Raw genomic sequence first — 15987 nt, forward strand, 5'->3', positions numbered from 1 at the left:
TATCATCTTATTCTGAAATAAATTTGCCTAGACTGTAAACATGAACCAGGTTAAGTTTTTGCTCTTGGTTATAAATATCATGTTAAGAAATGGTTCTTTCAGGACAATATTACTCGAAGTCTTAGGCAGGCAGATATTTATGCTTTCTAAGCTATAGATAGTTGCAACATTGCTATATCAATGGCAGTGCTCCTGGAGAAAAAAAAAAGTAATTCTCTCAAAATCCATGAAAATAATATACAAGGTGGATCATTTTAGAAAACAAGAACATTTGTGTATTATGAAAATCATCATGCTTCATATATGGGAAACAAATCTGAGGCTAATCAACCATTGTGTCTCAGAATTGCTGTGTCACACAATAAGTTTAAAATGTATTTCTTTACAATTGTCATTATCCAACTTTACCCTCCTGAGAATTTGAACTCCCTTTGGAAAAAGTTCATGTTTCAAACCTTCAATCTTCTACTGCATTTCAATTGTTACCACACATTTGGTTGGATATTGAATATCCAAGTGAGACACAGAATTTAGTACGTAATTTTGCATACCATATATCTAGAAAATTTACAGAAGTTACACAAATCCAAAAGTATTATCATCACCGATGGTTAAGAAAGTGCTTTAGTAATTTGTAGATGTTGTGAACATTACTTGATACTGCTTCTTCCCAGCCGCCTGCTGCATTTAAATTTAATTGTTTTTCTGTATTTTTTGTAGCAGAGCTGTCACTGGCAATAACATACTTTTGCATATGCATCAGTTTGGCTCTAGTGCAGATTTTTGTTCACACTGGACTCCTACTGATGTGTGCAGATTTAAAGTCTAAAAATTAAATCTAATTTTATATAGCTTATAAGTAGTCCCTAGAGGGTATTGGATTCTAAAAGCTAATATTTTTCAGACATAATCAGCAGGAATAGGTAATGTACTACCATTAGCAACATTTTAACAAAAGGAAACAGTAAACATAAAAGCTCTTAGCAACTTCATACTTTACTAACTAATATTAATATAAAATTAAACAAATTAGAATTGCAGTTTAACATTATTCAACATGTTTATTCATCATGATTGTTTCATATTTAAAGAACACCAAAATATTGTGTTTTGTCAGCCAAGGACAATAATAGTTTAATAGTAATTTATTTTAAACAGCTACTGATAATACAACCAATCAACACATTAAGTGGTGCCAACATTGGCATCTTGCTAAATAATCTCTAGACATTGCACAGAGAGTACATCTTTCAAAGATAAGTCAACAAGAGCAATCAGAGCAGAAAATTAGAATTTGGTATCTTAGAATTAAAATACAGCTAAACTAAAGTTTTAATTGGGGTGATCTAAAAGGGCACTTGATGTAATGATCTCTTTCATTTGTTACTAATTGTTTGTTCCTGATGAAGAAGAAACATATACAGGAATGTTGAATTGAGCTAAGATGCCAGTTTCCTTAGCAGCTATGTTTTATTGTTGAACAACAAAAGAGTAGGGAGGGGTAAACTGCCACATAGAAATCTTTCTCCAGTTTCTTTCATATCAAACAAGAATTATTCCAGGAAATTCAGGGTCAGGTACAACAAATATGAAATAATTTATATGTGTCCAAAGAGAAAATAAAATGCCTTATGACATTGCAAAAAAAGCTGCATTGGTGGGCTGAAGTAAGGTTACATCTCTAGTGGGCTCACAAATCAAGCTGGAGTTGAAATTCCTGATTCAAACTGCTCACATTGAATCTTGCAAGGGGGATCTTATCTTCAAGTAAGTGTACAGATGGCCTCAACTTTCATCTCATTTATAATTTCAAGTGAAAAATTTAGTCTATAATATTTACAGATCAACACAAAATAGTTTCAACTTCAAACCAGCATTTATTATTGCTGAATTGAGGGAGATAGAAATTTTAGTTCTAATTTTTACTAGTAATTTTGGTCTATTACATGGAAAATGTTTTCTATATGTTTAACATTCTCACAATCTTGTTGTACAAAAAAATCTTAGAATACTGCTAATTTTTTTAAAAGAATACAGTAAGTCAAATTTTGTGTATATATCTCCATAATTAGTCATATGAATAAATTTTGTTTTGTTATTCTCAAATTGTTAGAACCATTTTGAATGACTTTAGAAACACAATGTGTTACTAAACTACTAAGTTTTGGAGACCTTAAATTTATTACAAGTTTCAAGAAAAATATAGCACTAATATAATAATTTCTATTCATGAGATTTGTGTATTTTTATATGTGCTAGGCACTCTCTGGGCACTTGGGATGTAGTACAAAGCAAGAGAAAATAATCCTACCTTAGAGACTATACATTTTACTGGAAAAACACAATATAGGTCAGTGTACAAATAACTCAGTGTGACAATGTTACCTAATGTTAAATGACATGAAGAATTTTATAGGAGGGAGGAACAAGCTATATTTGGAGGGCTATTCCAAATTTGGTGGTAAAAGGCTTGAATGGTGACTTTGTGAGGGTGTGAGTCATGTAAAGTTTTGGAGGACAAGCATTCATGTAGGGAAAAGAAAGAGCAAAGTCTCTGAGACAGAAACAAATTGTTGAATTGAGGAAAACAAAGAACATTGCGTGATCTAGTATGATCATGCTAGAGAGTGGGAGAATGAGCTCCAAGAAAGTAAGGAGACTACCAGGATTACAGAGGGCTCTATCAACCATGTTAAATAACTACTTGCATCAGATTTTTACCCACATTTTCTTTTCAGTTCTTATTTTATTGGTGCATTATAATTTTACATAGTAATATTATGCCACATTATGCCATATTCATACACTCACACACACACACATACACACACAATATAATTTGATCAACCTCCTTCTCCAGTACCTTCCTTCCTCTGCCTGATCCACTTGCTCTCCTCTACTGATCTCCCTTCTGTTATTATTACTATTGTTTTAATTAGTGCATTATGTTTTAGACATGCTATGTGTTGCCCTCATTTAGTTTGGGGTCTAGATATTCTAATCAGAAACAATGGAACATGCATGGTATAAATATTTACCTTCTTAAAGTAGTTTAATTAAATTTAGAAGTTTTGTGCTTTATAGTATTTGTCCTAGTGAGTATGGAGTGAATGCAAAATAATTTAAGAATTTGGTGAGTTCTTCTCTTTTAAAATGTTTTTAAGCAACAAATGAAATGTACTTTTTACCAACATATTACCATTCTGAATACCTTCTTTGTACAGGGGCTCTTAAAAGTTGCCATAGATAATGCCAGAGCTCAAGAAAAACAGGTTCAACTGGAAAAAACAGAGCTGAAGATGGATTTTTTAAGAGAAAGAGAACTAAGGGAAACACTTGAGAAGCAGCTGGCTATGGAACAAAAGAACAGAGGTATTGCAGAATTTCTAACTAAATTTAATACTTTAAGCGAAATAGTCAACACAAAAATGTAATGGTATGTTTGGTGGTTTGCTTTGAGAGTGTACATATTTGTTGATTTACCTGCAACTAAAGTTTAGAGCAGAATTCAAATCATGGGCTCACTGCGTTTCTTAATTTCCAAAGTACATATTTTCTCTTCTGTTCCTATCTCAAGGGATTGAAATGTGTCCATTGTATCATTAATTATATAATTGTTGTTGCTTATAGTTTAATTAATTCATACTTTTTTTGGACAGTACTAGAGATTGTACCTCTGAGATACATCCCCTACCCCCCCCTTTTTTTTTTAATTTTGAGATGGGGTCTCACTAAGTTGCTGAGGGTCTTGCTAATTTACCAAGGCTGTTCTTGAACTTTTGATCCTCCTTCCTCAGCCTTCTGAGCCTCTGGGATTACAGATATGCATCACTGTTCCCAACATGAATTAATATTCTTAAAATAAGAAATAAGCCCTGATAAGCTGACAGCCATGAAAAAAGTTTTGTGTTCTTTCACAGCTTCCCTTTGAAAACTTAAGAGTTAAAGTCATAATGCTAACATAGAAAATACTGATTATTCAGGCAAAGCAGGTTTAGTAAGATATTTATCAACTGAAATTGAAGACTGATGAATATCTGAACAAATGAGTAAAGTTGAATGTTTGTATAATTTTCTTTCTGAATACCTCATTTTCATTCTACAAGGTCAAGTACACAGAATAGAAACTAATATGAATTCTTATTGGGTAAAAATAATGATATTATTGACCTGTGAATTGTTTCTTTTAATACATTGTACAGTGCTTGTACAGATAATTTTGAAGGTCATTTACATTTGTATATTTATATATGAATTTGAAGAGTATTTACAACCAACTCCCCCTTTGTTTCAACCACTTGATTCTCCTAAGTATTATAGAAAGTGGAAGAATTTCTTTTCTCTCATTTAATAAGTATTCAGGGTAAACACTCCCCATATTCTCCTTTTATATATTTGACATGGTCATTTAAAGACCATTTTTTTTTCAATTATCTTTTTAAAACTAGAAAGACTTACAAGGCTGTTTCATTAGTTATTAGTCAACAGCTAGTGGGTTCCTGGGATAAGGTTTATTTGAAAAGCTTTCACCTAGGTGAATGGTACCATTATAAATAACATGGCTTCACTAGATTAAAGGGCTAAAATAATCAAAGATAAACACTGATAATGGATGTGTTCTAAGTGAATAAGGAAGTCCAGGCAGAGAGTTCAGTCTGTGGGGCCATCTTCCATGAGATCACCATGTCTTGTTTTTGTCACACCTGGAGAAGTCTTTCTTATAGTACAAAAAACAGACTCTTGGATTCCTTAAACAACCCTTTGAGTATTTGAGAGACCTTCCTAATTTTATTGGTTCCAACTGGTTAGGAAGTTTTACATTCTGTTTTATTTCTTTAACCACTAGAGGGCAAAACATTCACAGATCATCCTATGAACAACCTATTTAATTAATTATGAACAATAAGTTGAAGGTAATAACTTATCTATCAATACTTATCTATTATAAATGTGTCTGTTGATGCAGTGTATTACCCTGAAGATAGAACATAGCATCCTATTTGGTTCAATCAAATAGGAGGAAACAAGGAATGGTTGATGGCAACATACTGGGTATAGAGCTATCAATCAAATGGGGACATATAAGTATTTCAAAAATTAGTGTTTCTTTTCAAAGATATTTATAAATAATCACCTTTTGAAAGAAAAATAGTAGGCAAGTAATTTTGTTAAAGTAAGCATATGGTTTTCACATTATTAAGCAAAGGAAATCAGCATTTACTCAATTTAGTCCATGTACATTTTGATTAAAAGTTTTTAAAATTATGATACAGAAATAATAAACTCAACTTGTTAATGGGATACCATCTTAGCAACACTACTAATGATTAATCAAGAAATGCAGAAATTAGAAACTGAAACTAAAGTATTCACTTGAATCATTATTACCTCATATTCCATTTTGACCAAATATTGTGCTAAATAAAAATAATGGTGTTTTCTAATCAGTAGTAAGAAGTCAAATAGTAAACTTGGGATAATTAATTTTCATGAAAAATAAAAGAATTTTCTCATAGTGGAACACTACATCCACAATGTTTATCGATATTTGTCAAAAAAGATGAGTTCAAAGAACACATGCTGAGTGGTTACCATATGTATGTGTGTGTGTGTGTGTGTGTGCAAGCATGTGTGTATGTATAGAAAAAGTGAAAATAATTACTATACCAAGAGTACAGTTACCATACATTTTGTAAAGTACATGTATTATTATTATTTATTAACATATGCATATTTAAATTGTACAGTAGGAGAAAATGTATCAGAATCAACTTTTTATATCATAATCTAATTTTATATAAAAGCATATTTTTGTCATCAATGGCACACTATTAGCAGTTCGGTTTTATACTTCACCAGATTCCTACAGAATGGAAGTATAATTTTTTTTAAATAATTTGTAGTGCTATAAATTTGCTATGAAGAAACAATTTTCTGAGAAAATGGCTTTGTCAAAAAATACTGTTCATGTATGTTAACAATTAAGAGTGTTTTGCTCTGCATATACAAAAAATGTTGATGTTGTTTTCTAAAATTTCAAGAATTATTAAAAACCTAGTTGTTGGGATATTATTTTATAAAATATTTATAAAGGAAATGCTTCATTTTTTACTCAAAATTGATGCATTATAAGGAGATAGAAGACCTGTTCATAATGGTTTAGCCTATTTAAACTACCCTTCACTGTTCTTGATACAAGGGCAAAGAACAAGCCACATAATTCATTTACACAAGTTTCTTTTGTCTGTGAGTACAAATGTTTCCTAAAAGTGGTTTCCTATTAGATTTATCTTACATGTTACAATTAGAAGCATTTCTGTAATGCAGTAGCTGGAAGCTAAAATAAAAATTGGCTTACTTGGACATTTTATTTGGAATCATTTTAGATAAAGGTGAATTTTTTAAAGTTTCTCCTTATAGGTAGAATCAGTACAGCAGGAAACAAAAAATGAATGAAAATTAGCAACATCATACAATTACATTTAAAATATTAAAGTATACACACTGTTTTCTAGCCATTGTTCAAAAGAGACTAAAGAAGGAGAAGAAGGCAAAGAGAAAATTGCAGGAAGCACTTGAATTTGAGACAAAACGGCGTGAGCAAGCAGAGCAGACACTAAAACAGGCAGCTTCAACAGACAGTCTCAGGGTCTTAAATGGTAAGAAGGTGCACATGTATGCATGATCAACTTTTATTTTTAATACTCAAAGGGAAATTTAGACACATGTTTGTGGTTTTGTATATTTCAATGTCTTGTGACTCATTCATCTGTGCTTGATGGGAAGAATGTGTTGGAGAAATTCTTTATTTCATATTTGCTTCAATCTTTTTCTGTTACTTAACCCCAGAATCTGGGACCTGGCATTGCATTTTTGCTTGACCAAATCTTTTTCAACTGAAACATGACATAATATGAATGGAAGAACTTCCACCCTCATTCTATCTTATGAACAATATTATATTTTATTTTTATTCAAATCTCCTGAAAATTCTTAGGGTTATGGTTTTTGTTCAACCTTTAAAAGGTGACAAAGATTTATGTGATTTTAATTCAGTGCTAAAGTAACAGGTTGCTCTTTTTTTAAAAAGGACAATAGGAACCAAATGAAATATATGTCACTCTTACCTTTCTGTGCTTTTAGACTCTCTGACCCCAGAGATAGAAGCTGACCGCAGTGGCGGCAGAACAGATGCTGAAAGGACAATACAAGGTAGGAATTTGCAGAAGGCTATAAATCTAGATCTTGCTATATGAGTTTTTCCTCAGCTTTAGCCTGCTATTCAAGCATGTAGCCTACCATCTGGGCCACATCAAAACAAGTTCAAACAAGGTCAAGTTCATCTTGCTTGTTTATATGAGTGAATTCATTTTGTGCTGATAGATTTTCTTTAAATTAACAGGTCATTTCTGTTTATACAATGCAATTAAAAAGGAATAATTAATTTTAAACAATGTATGATTTAATCTTGGACACAGTAAATGTGTTTTATTGAATGTTTAAAGCCCGATCTAATGCAGGAGTGTTTATAAGTTCTATACAACATAAATAAAATAATAGATTAAGCAAATAGGTAGTTCTTAAAATTCCAAAATGTCTAACTACTCATTTTTTGTGACAGCTAGAATAAGGTTTATGCAGAATGAACTAGTTGAATGTTAACAATAAATAAGATTGTTTAGTTCCTATGTGATTTGCAAATGTACTATATGACATTATATACATTTTAATAACACAAGTCTGCTGAACAAAATCATATATAGAATACTAAAGGGAGTTGTAGTAAACACTCAGAGGAGCTAAACATGTATACTGCCAAGACCACACTATTAGGAAAGAGCAGGATCAGAAGGTAGCATTTATAGCTAATCAAACATCTATCCTAGAAAACAAACTCAGTCCAACAACATGAATACCAAAAAGAAAAAGAGCATTTTTTCCTATGTCAAATGAAGATGATTCTTCAAAGGGAACCCTAAAATGATTAAGTGGTATAATTATCTGCATTGCTTTTACTTTGTATTTTCAACTCAATCATATTTAAGATATTATACATTAATTTTGTTACTAAATCAGCTACAAAAATGTGATTCTTGGCATAGTGTAAACAAAGTATACTTTTGCATACTATTATATGTTCAATAAGTATCAATCAGAAACTTGAGGAAACATTCTTTAGGAAATAATGTTGTATTCTTTGCCTATATTTATTTTATTCCTGGCCATACAGTTAGTCTTTAAATACCAAGGCTTGAACCATATGCTATTTTGATATATTTCCTTGGACAGAGATTAACGTAATTGTAGATATTTAAAAAAATCTCAATTTTTAGAGTATTATGGATTTCAGAACAATTATGTTTGTGTTTATATCATTAAAGACATAAGAATTCTGTTTCATCCTATAAAATGTACACACATATAAGGACAAATTTTGATGGTTAACAAAAATCCATTACTTGTTTTCAGGGATGACAGCTCAATAAGACCAATTTCTATAGGTAGGGACCAATTTAAGCACTAATTCTGATAATTTGAAATGATGTAAGGAATCTTGATCATCAGATAGGGGTGAAACAAATTGTGTGATAAATACAGAATCCTTAAGGTTGTTCTAATTCAATCTAGGCAAAATTATATACAATATATTCTTATAAATAAATGAGAAATTTATTGTTAGTATTAAGTGATTAAGCAATGATCTAACATTTTTAAAAATAGCTCCCATAATATGTATGCCATAAGTTCATCGTCAGTAAGCTTTTTGTAATTAATAAAGCTGAAGTTATTTCTAATTTGTAAAATTCACATCTATTCAAGTACACATCTTAATGTGTACAAAGTCTTGCTGTATGAGGTCAAAATATCCACAGTATTCACTCTTTATTGTGATTTGTTTATTCTGTTAAAAAATAGTAATCATAAGTTGCCTTTCCTTTGCTATCCAGAAAGCTATCAGTTGAGTAACACAGTAAACCTACTCACATAACCTCATGATTAGAAAAACAGAACATATGTACAATTATGCATAGTACTTTAAAGCCAAATATAAATTATTATTCTTATTTCTAATTGTAACATAAAATCATTTATTTATACAGCCTGCCAATGTTCATATAGCTCAAAATGAAGTTTTTAATAAAACACTTAACTCAAAATTTATGACTTTTGTTCTTTAATACATTTTCCCCCATATGTGAAAAACAAAACAAACAAAAAAAAAACTGCAGATGAATCTATCTATGACTTAAAAAGGTATTTCATTAGCAGTTGGATGCTTCTAGAACTTTAAAAACAGCAGAATAAAGAAATCTTTCGTCACTTTAACTCCATTATATAAGCTCATTTTGCCCTTTGAATGTTTTCCAAACTAAGACTAAATAATAATACATTTGGAAGCTAACAAACTGAATAAAATTACTGTGGAGAGAAGAAATTAAAAAAGAAGAGTGATTTAGTTAAATTCTGTCCTAAGCAGGAGAACGGAAGAGGCAAATAAGCAAGAACTAAAACTCATGTTTAATTTGTGAAATGGTCTATGTCATGCATTTTGGGAGGCACAAGCACATGCTGTTTCACAATTCAAGGACATAGACTCCACCTCTTGCTTCCTTGGTTTTCAGTCTCCCACTATCCTCAAGCCCAGGTGTTAACAACATTCTTTGTATTCTTTTTTACTCCCAACCCAACCTTAAATGAAATTATTCTCAATTCCAAAATAAACTCAACTTAATTGAGAAAGAAAAAAGAAACAAACTATAATTTTTATGCTTGTTGGTTATTTTTAACATATTAGCAATCAATAAATGCCACACTTGGCCCAAGAACTAGTCCCCTAGATATTGGGCACCTAAATACTGCTCAAGTGCTAAGTCATTACCCCCAATAAGTACCTCAGGTAGAGTAAATATTGCCTCATTGACACTTTATATCACATTTCCATAAAACTAAAGAAATGGGAAGGAGGAAATCAAACTGGTTTAGAAAATATTCATGAAGGGAAAAACACTAAATAATTTAAATTTTCTTGGTAAGTAATGTAAATCAACTCATGGTACATAGAGATAAATTCTTTATTTTTTTCTAATAACTGACTTAAAATTCATGAGTTTGGTGGAGATTTTACAAATATAGAATAAACATTCAAAATTTAAAAAAAATAGTTCAGAGTCTGAAATAAGGTCCAATCCTTAATGTATTAAGGAAGAACTGAACCTGATGTTTGTCTCCCTCCCTCTCTCACCCTTTACACACTATCGTACCTCTTCTACACAAATTCCTAATTCCTATCATACTGGAATTTTTGTTGATGTTATTTTTCTGAAAACCTTATTTCTTTCCTCATCCACCAAGGACATTCCCTCCTCTTCTTTGCATTTACTTGCCCATCCTCGAAGGCTGAGCTTAAAAGTTACTCTATTGAGGAACATTTTTCAGATTCCTCCCCCTGCTCCTGGGGTACCTACCTGTCCTTTAGAACCAGTTCTGCCTACTAGAGGTTCTTACCACACTTTTCATTTCTCCACTGGAAAATGGTTTGTATTTGTAATTCTTTCTGAAGCATTTTCTTCTATCAGAGATAGCTGGGGCTGAGTGTAAGCCATCATGTTTTGTTTATGACTGGTACATGTCTGGCAACATGCAAGGGTCACAGTAACACTTGATGCATATTTCCTGAAGGAATGAATTAGATACTGGGAAATTAAGACCTATATTAGATCCTGCGGATATGAAGATTCTTACTGTTTGACATTTCTCAGATATTAGTTGGAAAGACTGATGGGAGAAAATAAAGGATGGATTCTGACTAGGAATGTCAGAAATATAAATTCTGGAAGAATTAATCTTCATATTTGATAGCTCAATTAACAGTGCATATTCTTCTTTGTATACAATTATATATATATATATATATATATATATATATATATATATATATATATATAATTTTTAGTTGTCAATGTTCCTTTATTTTACTTACTTGTGGTGCTGAGGATCAAACCCAGTGCCTCACACATGCTAGGCAAGTGCTCTACCTGAGCTACAACCTGAGCCCTTTTGTGTTACAATTCTAATGCATTTTATTGTTTGCACATCTGACAAAATATTCAGGTTCTACTCATTTACATCCACATTTCTATTTTAAATCCCATATTTCATTTAACATCCCATGATCACATTTACTAAGTAACATAATTTTCTTTTGTTTAATATACATTAATAATAACCTCATGCATATTTTCTGAGTATAATTGCAAAAGTTTAAATCTTAACAATTTTCTACCATGTACAGATTCTTCCATAACATAGGAGAATCATGAACACTGCTGTTCCATCTATATCATTTTTATAAAATTTCTGAAAAGTCTAAAAGTTTGTTTTCAAAATAGTAACTTTTTGTTTATTAAGTACAAACCTAGTCATTTAAATCCAAAAATAACAAAAATCAATGGAAATGGGAACCATAGTTCCCCTGACATCTTAGGCTATCTGCAAATTATGCTTGCAAAATTTTGACTTCACTTGAAAGTATCTCTCTTTCATTTACATCCAGTGACCATAATCAAAACTATTTGGCTTTTTATTCTTTTTGACTGATCTCAGATCACAGAAAACCAAATATTCTTCCAATAAAAAGGCATAAAGGACTTGTCTACACACTAACAATTTTTTCCAATTTAATATCTTCTTTCTGCTTCCTATATATTTGAGGATATGTGCTCAATTTCAAAATTATTCATTTATTCAACAAATATTTATTCAACATTGATGATATTCCAAGCGCACTTTTATTATGTTATTGCATTAGTATTGGAAAAAGGACTTTAAGATATATTGAATCTCTTTATTGTGCAAAGGAGGAAATTGAGGCTTAGTGAGGGTGGATGACTAATTCTTGACCACACCAAGAATTCATCAGAGATAAAACTCTTGCTTTCCACACCACCCATTTTCTTCCTGAGTGCTTTCAGATTTGGATTATTAAATGTTGTCCTCCTTTCTCCTTGAAATTTATTATTATTATTATTATTATTTGAGTCATAACTTATAGCTCCAAAACATACTGCATATCATTCTTAAGAAGAAAATTCATATATCTGATTAAGCTTTTTATTGAATCAAATGTTGTAGCACTCAGTGAATTTCCTATTAATACATTTTCCTTCATTTAGACTTTGGGATACTAGATATTAGGTGGAAATATTTACTTACTTAAATAGTGAGGTGGATCAGGAATTGGTATATATTAAGTCTTTCCTTCTTTTCTGTTTAATATTCTAAGTTAAAGGCATGGTTATCTAAATCTTAGAGTAGCTAACTTATTTTCTCACTGTCATCCTTCTAGTTAGTTGGATTTTGCACTAAAATCCAGATTTATGACCCCAAAGACTTTGTTCTTTCCACCATGTTTTGCTTCCTGGACTTACATGTCTTTTATAGGATAATCACTTGCAGCCATATCAGCCATTTTGGATAGTTAGCACATTGCCTGTTAATGACTTAAAAAGTCCACATGATCTACTTCTAGGGAATGATTTGCAGCTGGAAAAATGTTTCTTGCTTTTTATCTTTTTACGAGCCATTATGCTTATACTATGTTTATAGACCCTTCAGACACACTGGGAAAACTCATCCTAGGCAAAGAAAATAAAAGAGTAATGAAAAAATTAAGAAATTAATCAGATTTTATAAAAGATTCACATTCATCACTACAACATAATATATAATGAACTTATGATAAACTTAAAAGTCAATAACAAATCTAATTTCTATATAGTTTATGACACTTGCGAGAGTCTCTTGGTTGTCTTTGAAGTACACGTTTGATTCTAAGTTGTGTTTTAGTCAGTTTTTTGCTGCTGTGACTAAATGACATGACAAGCACAACTGTAGAGGAAGAAAAGTTTATTTGAGGGCTCACGGTTTCAGAAGTCTTAGTCCATAGAAAGCCAGCTCCATTCCTCCAGGCTTGAGGTGAGGCAGAACACCATGGTGGAAAAGTATGGCAGAGGGAAGCAGTTCACGTGGTGATCAGAAGCATAGAGACAGAGAGATCTCCACTTGCCAAATACAAATGTATACCCCATAGCCATGCCCCTAATGTACCATTTCCTCCAGCCATACCCTACCTGCCTCCAGTTACCACTCAGTAAAATCCACCAGAGAGTAATTTGCTGATTAGGTTAAGGCTGTAACACAAATCATTTCTCCTCTGAACCTTGCATTGTCTCACATGTGAGCTTTTGGAGGACACCACATCTAAACCATAACAAGTTGCTAAATGACATTCCAAGTCACTTTAGCAGTGTTGAATTGAATGCTACTTAAACTTATCACTTTTAAGATCTTTATGAAAGTATCTTTCTAATTTGATTGTCATATAATCATTTTATGTATATTTCTATTTCTAATACTTGAAAACTGACTTCATGTGGGAATGAAGATTCTTTAGGCACTTCTACAGAATCTAGCATTTCTGGGCAATAATATATACACAATTAAATTTTAGCTATCAATATTAAATTTTATTATTATGAATTAATATATTTATTATAGTACCTGGCAACTGATAAACACTGATGCTATTATTACTCTAACATATGATTTTGATTTCCTTTTTTGGAGAATTGGTCTTCATTTATTATACAGTGTTGAATTACGTCCATAGTTAAGTGTTTTGATCTTACAAGAATAATTTTTGGTTACCTAAGTAAATTTTCCATATTTAAATATTTCTTTATTTGGATTAAAAGGGGAAACAGGGAAGACTTTCTTAAGAACAAAACAAATAATAATATAGGGTTTAAAACTGAACTCTGGACTGATAGTATATCATATTGACTTTTTTTTCACTTAGAAATAAATGATCATCCCAGGGATTTCTTAAAACTATTTTTCTTGATCTTAATATATAAATATTAGAATGATATTACTGTGAACAAAACAAAACAATAATAAATTTTCTCCTAGTACCTTGGCACTGGTTTCTGATGTTTGGCAGCATTTCAATGCAACTAATCAATTTAAGACAGTATTGATTAAGTTGAACAAAAGGTGCTATTGATTGTTGGTGGTAACCAATAAACAGGCTATTGTTTTATAGTTATCACAGGTCATTGTTAACTACTCGTTTAACTGAAATCAGATTTTCTGTTAAATAAAAAGTTTCAGAAGATCCTCATGAATTTTGATCTTTATAAAATTTTAGAATAATATTTTCTCATGATTTCAGTATAAATTCTTTTCTTTTAAAATATATAAAAAAGCAAATCTTGCTTTTGGGTTTAAGTGATATAAGTGGATTTACTTAAACTACAAATATTGAAGACACCTTCTAGGTTTTTGTTTGAAATGGTTTCTTTATAATTTAAACCAATTATGAAATTAGACATAGTGAACATTAAGTATGAAGCTGCTGAAACAGTAAAACAATAATTATTACTACGTAGCATTATTTCAATGTGCTGTTTACATAGAGCTAATTTTCCAAATTCCTACTTCATTTTTAATAGCAAAGCAAGATTGTGGTCATTATGTCTGTGTTTAGGGCAGGACATTTCATGAGGTTTTGTGATGTTATTTCAATTCTCACTACATTGTCCAAATGTAAAGCAGAGTAATGAAGGCAAAATGAATGGATTTATTTGAAATCATTTTCCTAATATAAATAATGTAATAGAGGATTGGCAATGTGAAAGTTCAGAATTACTTTTATCTGGGATATCAGGGATACTGGATTGGAATTGAACATTTAGAGGAAAATGAACATTATACAACTAAATTGCTTTTAAGTACTGAATCAGATCATTATTAATACAAAATATAACAATGTTTTATTAGCATGACAAAATTAAAAAATTGAATTAAACTGGCTTCTTCATGAACAACTTGTATACTGTCTGAAGACCTATAATCAAAGAAGAGTGATAAGTAGAAATTCAGAACAATTTTAACTAAAGATCAATGTGTAAGGATGTTTAAACAAATATATCAGTGAAATCCAAAACAGATCCTAATTTAGAAAGTATAACATAAATCTGTGCAAACAGTGAAATATGCAAAAGAAACTTGAGGAATTTAGAAATCCAGAGGATTTCCTTTGTAAGAAATGAAATGTAGTTTTCAGATTTGGTTTTAAAAAATATTTAAAAGCTCAATATATATGAGAGAAAATATATGTTCATTTAAATGGTATTTTTTAGTTCCTTTGAAACAATGACTAGCTGCAAGGCTGAGGGAAGTATCAGAGAGCCAGTAGAAAAATAAACCTGTCATTTTAATTTTATCTATTTTTATTAATGATACTTTTTATTATAATGAATGCCAAATAACTTAGAAAGTTGTTTTTTGTTTGGGTCAATACTTTAGTTTCTTAATTTTCAGGCAGCATATTATCTTTAGACTTAAGGAAAACTTATTTACAATAGGTTTTTCCTTGTAGTTTTTCACCTTTATTATCAAGGGGAAAACTGATGAGCATTTATTCAATTAACTTGCTCAATGAAGATTGTAACAGTAGAATATATATATATAATATCTAGCAAGATGAAGGTGATTATATTTAGTGATGTAGATTAGAAGTATCTCTAGTTCATATTCTCAAAGACTGTTTTCACTTTTTTGTCTATTAGATTGCAAAAGCAGCTTCAGAGAAATTTTGAAAAACAATAGTTTTTTAGGTGAGGTTTTTTTTTTTTTTTTTTAAAAATATCCTGAGAAATGTTGTTTTAATTAAAGAGTCAAAAAAGTGATCTGAAAATATTTAAGTTATAGAAAAAGAACTCCCATATTTAAGTATGTGCATTAAAATACAAGATTTCTATGACAAACTTTTTAATATGGCACAAAAATACATGGTTATAGAAAGCATGACATCAATTTCAATAGCATATACACGTTTATACATTCAAGACATGCAACACCCTTTGATATAAATTCTCCTTTAGAAAAAATTAAAACATCATCACTTAGTCTATAAATATAAAA

The 15987-nt window shown here is 30.8% G+C and overlaps 1 protein-coding gene across 4 annotated transcripts in view; it reads left to right on the plus strand.

Annotated features, from left to right (window-relative positions):
* Dach1 (dachshund family transcription factor 1) overlaps positions 1 to 15987 on the plus strand; it is a 390816-nt gene that overhangs the window by 348382 nt on the left and 26447 nt on the right. For 3 of the 4 annotated variants that reach the window (XM_078015802.1, XM_078015806.1, XM_078015805.1), the window contains 3 exons: positions 3225 to 3372; positions 6516 to 6659; positions 7144 to 7212. In XM_078015802.1, coding sequence (XP_077871928.1) covers positions 3225 to 3372; positions 6516 to 6659; positions 7144 to 7212 — 361 coding nt within the window. The remainder of the gene's footprint in view (positions 1 to 3224; positions 3373 to 6515; positions 6660 to 7143; positions 7213 to 15987) is intronic. The other variant, XM_078015803.1, reaches the window with a different exon arrangement.

This window comes from Ictidomys tridecemlineatus, chromosome 6, assembly GCF_052094955.1.
Source record: "Ictidomys tridecemlineatus isolate mIctTri1 chromosome 6, mIctTri1.hap1, whole genome shotgun sequence".
NCBI classification, from domain to species: domain Eukaryota; kingdom Metazoa; phylum Chordata; class Mammalia; order Rodentia; family Sciuridae; genus Ictidomys; species Ictidomys tridecemlineatus.